At 36.8% G+C, this 13,535-nt stretch overlaps 1 protein-coding gene across 1 annotated transcript; it reads left to right on the forward strand.

Moving 5' to 3' along the window:
• The first annotated feature begins 5,413 nt into the window (after positions 1 to 5,413).
• On the forward strand, positions 5,414 to 12,863 carry LOC109168280. The gene is made up of 2 exons (XM_019317297.1): positions 5,414 to 6,154; positions 12,645 to 12,863. Exons 1-2 carry the CDS (start codon positions 5,726 to 5,728, stop codon positions 12,861 to 12,863), a joined length of 648 nt encoding a protein of 215 aa, XP_019172842.1. The 5' UTR covers positions 5,414 to 5,725.
• Positions 12,864 to 13,535: the final 672 nt, after the last annotated feature.

Below are 13,535 nucleotides of genomic sequence, written 5' to 3' on the forward strand. Positions count from 1 at the left end.
CGTTGTGATCATTTAGACTTGGTTCGTGGATCGAAATTGTTTTTTGTAGTATTATGACTTGGATGGTGATTTGATTAGAATTGGTCATGCTCAGTATTTAGACTTGTTATTATGAACCTTGCTTAGCTTGTGCAGTGTAACTACACTTGGCCATGGTGAATGGATAAATTGTTTTTTTTTATATGATTAAAATTTAAGCAGGTTAAAAACGGGTTGAGACAACGGTTAAAAGTTGTCTATTTTACAATAGACTACAGTTTGAAACTGTTGTCTTTTCTACAAAAGACAACAGTTTATGGGTGTGACTTTTAACAACAGCAATTTCAACAACACACAATAGACAACAGTTTCTAACTGTTGTCTTTTAAAGAAAAGACAACAGTTAAAAATTGTTGTCTATGTGCATCACTTTTAACAACACCGGTTTCAACAACATTGAATTGACAACGGGTGAAAAATCGTTGTCTTTGGAAGAAACAACAACGGTTTAAAACCGTTGTCTATGTTCGTAACTTTTAACAACATCGGTTTCAACAACACTTAATAGACAACGGTTAAAAAACCAGTGTCGTTTCTAGAAAAGACAACGGTTATTAACCGTTGTCGACAACGGTTATTAACCGTTGTCTATGTGCGTGACTTTTAACAACACCGGTTTCAACAACACTTAATAGACAACAGTTAAAAAACCGTTGTCGTTTCTAGAAAAGACAACGGATATTAACCGTTGCCTATGTGCGTGGCTTACAACAACACCAGCTTCAACAACACTTAATAGACAACGGTTAAAAAACCGTTGTTGTTTCTTGAAAAGACAACGGTTATTAACTGTTGTCTATGTGCGTGACATACAACAACACCGGCTTCAACAACACTTAATAAACAACGGTTAAAAAACCGTTGTTGTTTCTAGAAAAGACAATGATTATTAACCGTTGTCTATGTGTGTGACTTACAACAACACCGGCTTCAACAACACTTAATAGACAACGGTTAAAACACCGTTGTTGTTTCTAGAAAAGACAACGGTTAAAACACCGTTGTCTATGCGCGAGACTTACAACAACACCGGCTTCAACAACAGAAATTATACTCCTACGACAACGGTTATTAACCGTTGTCTATGCGCATTTTTCTTGTAGTGTATTCTAATGATCTAATGAAGTTGGGCTTTAATTAATTCATTAGGCTAGAATTATAGAAGAATTGGCTTTAAATGAAAGAATTGATTCCCTCCTTAGAAAAATATTCGTAAGAGTAAACTCAGGAATTAGTATAATTTTCGGAATGTCACAAATCAGCTTGTAATTAACTCCAATATCAATTTCAAGATTTCATCTTGCATAGTTCTTAATAAAAGTTAAGTCTTTTTTGTTACTTTCCCTGCATTTTATTGCTTTCAATTGTGCTTGGAAATGTCTTTAATTTCAATTCATGCTTAGCTAGATTGAATTAGGGATTAGTCACCTTTTGTGATTGATGTTATGTGATGAATTGAGCTATGAGCTAGTGTAATGACTTGATGATGGTTCTAGTTGTGAGTTTGGCGTGGTTTGTGTTGACTCTTGTATGATTATGGTCACAAATGTGTAAGAGATGCATAGATAAGGTGTTGTCACTATGAGAATAGAGGAACATCATAGACACACCTTTCACTAGTCTAACTTTTCTTTGAAAAAATGGAGTTTGAAGGAGTTGTGAACACTACTATGTGTTTTATTAATTGCTTAAATTGGTTTAAGTTGCCATTAGAATGAGGCTGCAAACTAATTAAGAGCCTAATGTCCATGAGAGTGGCATTGGCACCTAGTAACATCTCTCTAGTTCCCTTGTCAAGGCATTACATGAGCTCTAGCCAATGACACACTTTAACATCTATTCAAAATTGTCATAGTCCAAGCCCTTCGTTTTACTATTAGTTCTTAAGTGCTTATCATTACACTTTACACTTAGGCTTTGTTTAGAAAGTCGGAAAATAATTTTTGCAAATCATTTTCAGGTTTCTAGTGTTTGGCAGGGGGAGGGGGGGGGGGGGTGGGTGTCATTTTCCGGAAAACCCAAATCAACTTTTTTTTCTATTCTCCATTTTCTGGTTTCGGAAGCTGGAAACCAAATTATCTGGTTTCCAGGTTCGGGAAATAGTTTTTATTTATTTATTTATTTTTAATGAAACCATTTCTCTTTTTAAAAAAAAAATATAAATAATATTAATGTTTTTTTAATACAATTCTGCTCATTTTCTGGAAAATAATCCAAACACACTAAGAAAGTTTTTTGAAATGCAACCAAACACGGAAAAGGGAATTGTTTTATGGAAAATGACTCATTTTTCGAATAACATTTTCCAGAAGTCATTTTTCAGGTTTCCAAACACACCCTTAGTTATTTCTTGATATCACTCAACTCACTCTTTGAACTAGCTTCCAAAGACTCTACACTCTTGTGCTTAATCACCCATTATTCAACCAATTTTTGGTCTACTCTTTAAGATGATATCCGGTGTGAGAATATTCACTTGCACTTCACTCCATTCCATCACCACTTATACTAAACTTTCAGCAGGTGTCCAAATATTTGGAAAAATAATTTATCAGCAGTTAAATAATACTCTTTTGAAAGAATGGAAATTATAATTCAATGAGACTCTTAAAAATTTTCCTTAATAGAACACATCTAGTGATTAATTGTTTATTAAAATTGAGCAAAAAAATTAATATGGTAAACAAATTGGTCAAAAGCTTGGTTGTTGGAATAGTGAACTACATGATTGAATGAGAAGCAGAGAGAACAAATTGAAGAAGAAGAAGAAGATTGTATTGAAGAAAACTTCACTTTACATTATATACACAGAAGAAGAAGAAAAGAACAAGATATGTAGAATGACAACTAACTCCCTATGCTAAATAAGAAGAAGATTGTATTGAAGAAAACTTCACTTTACATTATATACACAGAAGAAGAAGAAAAGAACAAGATATGTAGAATGACAACTAACTCCCTATGCTAAATCTGCTTATTTATTCTCATCCTCCAACACCCCCCCGTAAGCTGGAGCGTGTAGATCCTACATGCCCAGCTTAGATACAGAAGAGCAAAATGAAGGATCAATAAAACTGCTGCTTTTCATACCACTTCTCCATCATTTCAATATGGCCCTTGTTGCTAAATAAGCTCAGAATGATATTCATGGTCCATATATCAGGTTTGCATGTTTCACTCTCAAGCATCCCCAAGAACACCTTCTCCATCTCTTCATATCTCCCTGCATTGCAGCTACAAAACTTATGCGGCAAACAGAACAAATTTCTGTAGATCAAGTTCAACATTTGCAGCAGATCAGACATCCATCAACTCTGATCTTCTGCCGCAACCTGCTGCAAATCAGACCAGCTCCTCAGAGATTCAGAAAACCATTTCAACATCATTTCTAATTGCATTATTCCATCCTTATATCTGATTCTATTCTCCAACTGTCAACATCATCCAGAATTATTCAGACTGCCTATTCTCTGTTTACAGACAAAAAAATAGCCTTTGTTTCTGCCTCAAAAACTTCAGCAATTCTCCCAAATGCTCATATGCTACAGGCATGAAGAATCACTTCCCAAAGAAGGATCAACTTCATGGCAGCAAAATCAACTTCATGGCAGCAAAACACCTCAACTTTAAAAGTTTAAATGTTCTGCTGCAGGTTTCATTCTCATAGAACTCGGATCAGCTAAGGGCCTCATTTCCAACATAGAATCAACCACTTAACATCAACCACTTAGCCCCAGAATCAGATTAATCCTAACCCTTCCTTATTTTCTGTTCAACATAAGAATCCAACTTTGTAATTATCTCAAAGGTCCATCAAGCTTGGTGGACCTCACTTATTCCCCCACATTTCTGTAAACTTCAAACTTCACAAATTGTACACAATCAGCTCTATATCATTCATTCAAGCATGGTGCATCATTTCTCATTGTGAGATCAGCACCCTGGTAGCCATTCCTTCAACTTCATAAGCTTTGGGTTTGACTACAGCTCAGAAGATGTAAACCAGCTTTCATTCTTCTATTCTGCAAATCAGGACTTGTATAAGTAGTAAAACAGAAGAGCATACCAGAACATTCATGGGCAAGTTTCTTGTTAGTCAACTTTTCCAATGGAAGTGCAAACTCCATGGCATACAATGTATCTCTGCTTCTCAGCATCACCAGACTCCACCAGACAAATATCAACTCCTGGGCTATTTCCCTTCAATATCCGTACTAGCTTTGATTCATTTGAAGCATCTAACAACAATTCAGTGCTCTGTACTTGCCCAACAATATCAGCACCATCAGATTTTGGTCCTCCAATTGTTACATATGCAACAATTCTAAGAGCAATTGAATGCTCATTCAAAACAAACTTAAAATTGTTTAAAACTTTCAATAAATTCTGAGCTGTTACCTCCCGCCGCATCTCCTGCGGCTCCAATCCCGGCACCGTCTCCTCACCAACGGCGGTCATTGGCTCGAAGGTAACCGCGAGACAGAGAACTGTCGGCCATACTATTCTCCGTTTCTCTCCGAAATTTTGGATTGAAAGACACAACCACTGTGGCTGAATCGGAGGATTGTTCCATCTGTTTTTGGCTAAGAACTCCTTCCTTCCGTCGCGGAACGGTTGTGGAGGTCATCTGAATCTGAACTGATGATTGAATGACCGGAAACGACGAACAAGCTTCCTGGATCGCCTTCCGCTGCTGAACGACTACGGCTATGGCTGTCTGCTTCTCCGGACTTGGAATCCTCTGCGGATTAACCGGAATCCTCTGCGGATTAACTAAGATTGCACAGGGGCTATCGTTGCGGTTGATAATCAAAGGATTGTCTACTTCCTCGACGTAGTTCCTCTGATCTTGTGGTGAGAGATTCCTCTGCGAAATCGTACTTGAATGAACTGGCGATTTAGATGTCGGCGTCGCTTCATCGACTTCTCCGGCACCGGAAAATGCAGCAGCGTGGATGAGCTCCCGCCGCTCTGATACCATGTTGGAATAGTGAACTACATGATTGAATGAGAAGCAGAGAGAACAAATTGAAGAAGAAGAAGAAGATTGTATTGAAGAAAACTTCACTTTACATTATATACACAGAAGAAGAAGAAAAGAACAAGATATGTAGAACGACAACTAACTCCCTATGCTTAATAAGAAGAAGATTGTATTGAAGAAAACTTCACTTTACATTATATACACAGAAGAAGAAGAAAAGAACAAGATATGTAGAATGACAACTAACTCCCTATGCTAAATTGCTTATTTATTCTCATCCTCCAACAGTTATTGATATTTTTGTGATATTTAATTTTAACAAATTTCGAAGCTAGCCAAGTTGGTAATTTCAATTCATTTAAAAATTTGTCAAATATTATAAGTGCTCATACTGGATGTATATGACAATTAAGTCAAAAGAAAACAGTAAGTAGAAATGAAACAAGAACTCAGACCGAACAGGGGCGGGTATTAATGAATCAACATATCGATCAAGATTTGACAAACCTTGATTCTGCCTGGGAAATAAATTTTTGAAGATCATGGAGAATAGCACGGAATGCTTGATTCTTGGGAGTGAAAAAAATATGGAGCAAAGGTTTGTCCTTGAAGTGGTTGGTGGCATATGAGACTTTGAAGCTGCGGAAATGAACAGATTGGAAAATTGACCTGAAGAGGTCCATGTATAGTGGGAGTTGATTCATGGAAAAAAGTGTGACAGGCAAGCATGTGAGGATGTATATTGGAAAAGCCGCGACTTTGATATGCTCGGTGAGGACGAAGAAATGGCCCGCACAGAAGGAGATCAAGATGGCAGCAATTGAGGTGAAGAGACAGTTGAGTCCAAGCAGCAGCTTCCTGGGGAGATTGTTCTTGAAATCCTTTTGTTGGCAGCGGGAGGTGAGGATTGCGAGGAAGAAGACGAGGGCGGTGACTGAGAAGCCCAGAGCTATGAGTGATGAGACTGCGAATGCATCAAAGGCGGGCTGGCCTTTAAGAATGGGACGCCCAGTCTTATCATCCACCCCTCCAGGGATGGTTGCTGATGTAGCAAATGCCACAGTTGCAATCAGCGCAGCAATGACAGAGCAGGAGTTGGAAGTGGTGACCAGCCATTTGGTACCGCTTTTGGTAAGATCAGCATGCGTCTCTTTGAACACTTGCTCTGGAACCTGTCCTTTGTTGTTGAAACGAACATAGGATTCTCGTGCCATGTGTCCCTTCACGTACGGCATTCATTCATATATATGATATGATATTAACAATATATGCCCGCATAATATAATGAAATTATGTCGTGAACCTTAAATTAGCTGAAACTGAACTTCTACTTGATTTTTAAACTTATATTAGATTTTAATCGATTAATTTTTGTTATTTAATGATAGTAAATAACAGAAAATAAAAGCAGTAAGTAAATCAAGTACACAAAGATTTGTTACGCAGTTCGGAGCGATTCTCCTACGTCTGCGGGGCAACCCACGTCAGCCCAATCCACTATTGATGTTCACCAAGGAGTTTTACAATAGAACGGTACATTAAACTCTCACATGCTTAACTACCATACTACAAACAACCTTCCTAACATCCAACCTGGACCGTGACGTGCATGCCTTGATAACCTTCGAACAATACTTCAACTGAGTCAGGCGCAGGCAGTAGCTCAGCAGAATAATAATATAATTAATTCTCAATTCGTTAGCTGTGTTCACTTCTCAGAATAGTAACTCTAAAAAAAGGCAAGTTTCCACAACTAGTAACCTTCCTATTTATAGCAATAACTCTTTCATTAAACAGCCACGTGAATAGCTTCATTCCATGCTTGAATCATTCTCTGCCATTCATTTAAATCAGATCCTCATAATTAGCTTGAACCATATTTTAATCACTGACTTCCTCTTCATAGACATTAATTGTGAGCCACCCAATTAAAAAGACTCTTAAGATAAATAACAATGGTCAAAGAGTTTTTGGCTAATCCTAAGTCTATTATTTATAAAAATAAATTAGCCAATATAGGTTTAATGTGTACAAAATATGTACACTTACAATTTCCCCCTTTGGCAATTTATTTGGCAAAAACTATAGCATCTTATACTTTGGGCAAACAAGAAAGATACAATAATTTTATTAAAAGCCCTTAGTATATGTGCCATACGTACAATAACCTAAGATAAGAAAAAATTATTACCAAAATACTCTTGTAGACCATGTTCCTTGAACTCATAGTATTAATTTTCAAAGAATATGTGTGCTGTATATGAACCCCGAAAAACTTCAATATTCAGATAGAATAGTTGATCACCAATAGAAAAATTAGCTAAATAAAAGCTGATCATCCAATAACAATAGATTTTCTGTTTAGATAATAATAACCAATAACTGATAATAATAGTCATAAACTGAAGAGATATATAAGTCAGAGATTACCAAAAGAAGTGTAGCATAATAGAGTAGTAGACAAGCCATACTAAAACAAATTCCATATGTCGCAGTCATCATGCTTTCCTACTACTCCCCCTTTCTTGTATCTTCCCTTATTTCATATTCCAAAAAAGTTAACCAAATAAAACTCCCCTTTCTCATAAAACTCCCCCTTTCTTCAAAATCCTCTTTCTCATAAAACTCCCCCTTTCTTCAAAAACTCCTTTCTATTACTCCCCCTTTTTTGCCAAATAAGTGACAAAAAGGATCGGTGAACATAAAATCAGTGGATTAGACTAGTGAGTTGACGGGGTGCCCGACCATCTTTCCCGTAAAATAGCAAGAAACTTATCCAACATTCATCCATATTGATCAATAGTAATTACCATACACCAAGAAGAGAGAACAACTCCATAATAGTTCCTTTTTGCTTTTTACGAAATCTTTTGCCACATGAACCTGCACAAGTGAAAATAGAAAAGCGAAACACAGAACAGGGTACATGCAATCTTGAAAACGACTTACCAAATAACAAAGAAGCACAAAAATTCAAGAAATTTTCAATTTTGGTCAAACAAGACAATAAGATGATTCAGGCACAGAATCACAACAGATAGCATGAAAAACACACAACCAAACAAAAACACACACAGAGTAATAAACACATTAATCAAATTGCACCAAATTTATCATTCAAGCAAACATATTTTAACACAGAAACACCAACAAAAAGGCATAATCAAAGAATTATCAAAAACAACCAACACAACGTAGATATGACATTTAGTGAACACACAGAAACAGCCAATAACAAAACATAAAGAATAACCCAAGCAAATTAAACGAACACTTTAAAATAAATGAACATGTAAAGAGAAAGAATCTGAAAGATTAAAAGTACCTGATGATTTAATGAATCCAGAGATACACGTATATATATATAAACTAGAATGGATAATTTATGATCAAAAGGATATATGCACAATAATATCAAAACAAACATCATCTTTAGGGAATTCAAGATAAAGATAAGGTGGATAGATAAGGAACTAATAAGACCTGAACACTTGGCTTTTAAAACGTGAATTCAAGATAGTTTTTATGACTGCTTAGCCTTAAGACTTAATCTGCACACAAGAGAAAAAAAGATTAGTAACACTAAGTAATATTTATTTGTGAATTAGTGTACCTGAAATTCTATTAACACGGGCAAAAAGAAATTTAATTAGCTGGATTGCTGACGCCCTAATTTTTTATGCCACAACTCAGACTCATTTATGCTGGACCTGCAACAGAGGATATCATTTGTTAGAATATAGCAGCTGTCTGTTGATCGCTTACCTTCCATAACACATTGTTTTTCATTATCCATAACACTGCAGTTGTCTTTGGTGAAGCTAACATTCCAATTTTGGTCACAAAGTTGGCTAATGCTTATGAGGTTGGCCTGGAGTCCGTTTACCAGTAGCACCTTTTTCAACTTCGGTAGACCTGCAACATTTAGAGTACCTACTCCGGTTACTTGTCCTTTGACTCCATCACCAAAAGTTACTTCACCGTTGCTTGTGTTTATGTCACTTAGAAATTTTGCGTTTCCAGTCATGTGACGTGAGCAACCGCTGTCGAAGTACCATTTTTCATCCCTACCTGCACTTTTAGTGTGAAAGGATACAAAACTGATATAATCGGATTTCTTTACCCATACTTGTTTGATAAATGGAGTAATGTACTTATGGCTATGTTTTCGGCCCTTTGTTCTTTGTAGAAGTAATAACACTCAGGTCTGATGTGTCCTCGTAACCTGCAATAGTGACACACTAGATTATATACCTTATAGTTAAACTTGTTACGTATTGTACCTCGTGTTCGCCATACTGAGCTAGTGGCAAGTGCTGATTCACGATATTGTTTAGCTATGCTTGACTCAGGAGTATCTTCTGGACGTGGATCAGATGTCTTGACAAAAGTAGTTTTGTCTTTGTTGGTTCCTCCAGTAAAGCCAATACCAAACCTTGCACATGATTGCCGTCCAGAACTAAGAATTTCATCAAGAGTTGAAGTGGTATCCATCATTTGGATTTTCTTTTTGTAAGTACTCAGTTCCAGCTTCAGTTCCTTGACTTCCTGTTTCAGTTTGTCTTCTCGGTCAGTGTATTCTTTAATTAATGCGTCCCTATCTGCTACTTGACCTTTGAACACGTTTACAGCATTTTGCAATACACTAACTTCACTAGACACTATACGATTTGCTTTAAGTAATGCTTCCCACTTTGGATACAACTTGTTAAACTCTACTTCATAAGATAAATCTGGTATTTCATGGTCTTCCGCCGAGTTGTATTCACCACCCTCCGTGTCAGATGCATCTCCAGGTTCTGAACATGTCGCAACTCTAGTAGTAAAAGCTACAAAATTACCGAACATTTCTTCTGCGCCAGAGCCAGCAGCTTCTGATTCAGGTTCGTCATCACTCCAAGTAGTGGCTATCATGGACTTCTTTCGCCTAAGATAAGTTGGACATTCAGCTTGAACATGACCAAAGCCCTCACACTCGTAACATTTTATTCCTTTGTTGTTTGATTTTCCCCTGGAGCGGGCTGGACGTGAGGTAGCAGGTTTTGAGTTTGACATGCTAGTTTTTGTATTAGTTTTCGACATGTTTGAGCTTGCTCCTTTTTGAATTTTTTTGTTTTGTGAATTCTTCTGAGATATCTGTTTCAAAAAATTAGAAAATTGTTTTGTTAAAAATGTAACTGGATCATCACCTGATTCGTCTGGGTTAGCGGTATCATCATGTTCTTCAGCGACAAATGCAACTGTCTTTTGTTTTTTGGTGTGATCAGTAAGAATTTCCATTTCGTAGGTTCGAAGATTGCCCATTAGTTGAGCCACTGATTTGTTCTCCCAGCCATCATGTTCTTGAATAGCGGTTACCTTCATCCTGAATCTCGGAGGTAAAGATCTTAGGATTTTTTTTTGACAAGTTTTTCTTGGGAGAAAGGTTTCCCAAGAATTGCTGCTCGATTAGCTAACTCTTGTATGCATTCGTGAAAACTCGCAATATCTTCGTCATTGTTCATATGTAGTTCTTCAAATTCAGTCTTTACCAGTTGAAGCTTTGACTGTTTGACTGAACTCGTACCTTCATAGGTGGTTTCGAGCATTTCCCACGCAATTTTTGCACAATCAATACCTGTAACCAACGAAAATTGATTTTCATGCATTAAGGAATAGATTGTGTCAAGAGCCTTATCGTTATATCCAGCAGTGGTAATTTCAACTTGAGTTCTCTCAGTTTCAGGTTTTATCACTGGTGGATCACCGTCTTTTTCTCCAGGTTTTGTAGGTGGTGTCCAACCAGTCAGTACCGCCCGCCAAATCTGATCTCCTTGAGCTTTAAGGTGAGTTCTTGTTCGAGCCTTCCAGTATGCATAGTTGTCACCTGTAAGCTGGGGAGTGACCTGAACCTTTCCATTCTGAAACACTTAGCAACAAGTGAGATTGAACAAAGTAATAACAAGAAGAACAGTATTAAAAACCGCAGAACACTAAAAAATAAAGCACACGTAAAAGCCAGATCGAAAGACTAGTAACTTAAGCCTCCAGGCTCTGATACCAATTGAAATTATGCTGTGAACCTTAAATTAGCTGAACCTAAACTTCTACTTGATTTTTAAACTTATATTAGATTTTTATCGATTAATTTTTGTTATTTAATGATAGTAAATAACAGAAAATAAAAGTAGTAAGTAAATCAAGTACACAAAGATTTGTTACGCAGTTTGGAGCGCTTCTCCTACGTCTGCGGGGCAACCCACGTCAGCCCAATCCACTATTGATGTTCACCAAGGATTTTTATAATAGAACGGTACATTAAACTCTCACATGCTTAACTACCATACTACAAACAACCTTCCTAACATCCAACCTGGACCGTGACGTGCATGCCTTGATAACCTTCGAACAATACTTCAACTGAGTCAGGCGCAGGCAGTAGCTCAGCAGAATAATAATATAATTAATTCTCAATTCGTTAGCTGTGTTCACTTCTCAGAATAGTAACTCTCAAAAAAGGCAAGTTTCCACAACTAGTAACCTTCCTATTTATAGCAATAACTCTTTCATTAAACAGCCACGTGAATAGCTTCATTCCATGCTTGAATCATTCTCTGCCATTCATTTAAATCAGATCCTCATAATTAGCTTGAACCATATTTTAATCACGGACTTCCTCTTCATAGACATTAATTGTGAGCCACCCAATTAAAAAGACTCTTAAGATAAATAACAATGGTCAAAGAGTTTTTGGCTAATCCTAAGTCTATTATTTATAAAAATAAATTAGCCAATATAGGTTTAATGTGTACAAAATATGTACACTTACATATAATATAATATATATAATGTTACATGTATATATACCTTATAGTATTTCAATTCTCCTTACAATTGCAATGCAGCACCAGGCATGCGCCAATTCTGTTGACCATTGTACATTGCAGCAAGGTGCACAGCACTGTTTCCCTCGTTATCCACTTGATAATACACAAATTCTGGTAGTGATTTTTTCTTCTCTAGTAGGAAATCATAAACCGCCGTTTGCCTGTTGTCTATAGCTATAAGTAAGAGGTTCTTCTCATTGGCATCCACATCTTGAATGGCAACTGGGAATGTTTCAAGTATTTTCTCTACAATCTCCTTAATTCCAACCTTTGTTGCTGCTAATAAAGGTGTCTCCTTGTTCTCGTTTGTCTCTGTATGTGCCCAACTTCAAAGTTGCATCAGCTGGATGGGAATATATATTATATATATAGAAGAATATAGGGTTTCCTTTTATATATATATATATATATATATATATATATATATATATATATATATATATATATATATATATATATATTAGAGATAACCAATCTGGCGTTAAAGAAATAGATCTATAATGAGATTAATTGGGGAATTAAAAACGTGTGCATATGAAACATTTTGATGTATGCCAAGCATGTATACCTGCTTAATTCCTCCAATTAATCTTATCTATATATTTATTTTTTTAATGCACCAAATTAGTTCTCATGCACTCATAGAAGGTTAAACATATATGCTAATACTATATATGCATCCATGCATCAAGAAAATTGAGTACACATGGAGTTTTTACCCAATCCATTCTCATTTTTCTTCATAATGGTTTCAGGCTTTGCATAATTGGTTGAAGTTGGTGATTCATCTATTGTGGTGGAGTGCTTGGTGGTTCAATTCCAGTAGATTCTCTTGCAGCATCTTCTGGAGGTCTCCCCCCAGTATACTGGTACTTGTAGCTAGATTCTTTCTCAATCAATTCATTCATGATCTGGACTGCCCATGTGTTCATTTCCTTCTTGTCCTTAATTTTCCTTATCCTTCCAAATCCTAGACTGTAACACCCCAGATTTTCAAGACATTTAAAACATAAAATAAAGGTAGAATCTTATTAAATCCCAAGAAATAAATACAAGCGTTCGGGGTGCTATGCCACACCTGGGCTAGAGAACCCAAGTGCACAGGCTAACTAACTAATATACTCAAAGCGTAAATACGTAAACGTGGCACGCAGGCCAAAAAGGGAAACTATCTACTTCTAAGTTCTAGCGCACTCCAGTGACTTAATCTTCTGTGCCTGAAAGTCAAATATATCTGTTCAGTGAGAGATGCTGGTAACCCACTCCAACGCGTTGAAATACAATACATATAGAGATATATATAGATATACGAAAACCATTTTGAGCATGAAGATATACCCTACGAACTCTAGCTTTAAAACCGGGAATGACTCGACAGATAAGGCCAGACACAAGCACAGTTACAACGAGCATATGCAGTTCACAACAGATAAGGCAGATAAGGCAAAGCATAAACAATGATCATAACCCAGCATGAACAATCCCCAATATAAATCCCATAGTCACATCCCCCAAGACACTCGTAATCACAACTCGTCCATGTCACAACACATAGCACACTTTGTTGGCGCCACAGGACCAATCGCATGCCCATACATGAGGATCAGCGCATATAGCTCTGACACGGCCCCGCAGCACCCTGCCCC

This window comes from Ipomoea nil, unplaced genomic scaffold (genome assembly GCF_001879475.1).
Source record: "Ipomoea nil cultivar Tokyo-kokei standard unplaced genomic scaffold, Asagao_1.1 scaffold3195, whole genome shotgun sequence".
Classification (NCBI taxonomy): Eukaryota; Viridiplantae; Streptophyta; class Magnoliopsida; order Solanales; family Convolvulaceae; genus Ipomoea; species Ipomoea nil.

Excerpts from the sequence above, each read along its gene's own strand:
- LOC109168280 (XM_019317297.1), top strand. The coding sequence starts at position 5,726 with ATGGAAAAAAGTGTGACAGGCAAGCATGTGAGGATGTATATTGGAAAA. Across the intron at positions 6,155-12,644 it reads GCCATTTGGTACCGCTTTTG|GCTTTGCATAATTGGTTGAA; the intron begins GTAAGATCAGCA and ends TAATGGTTTCAG.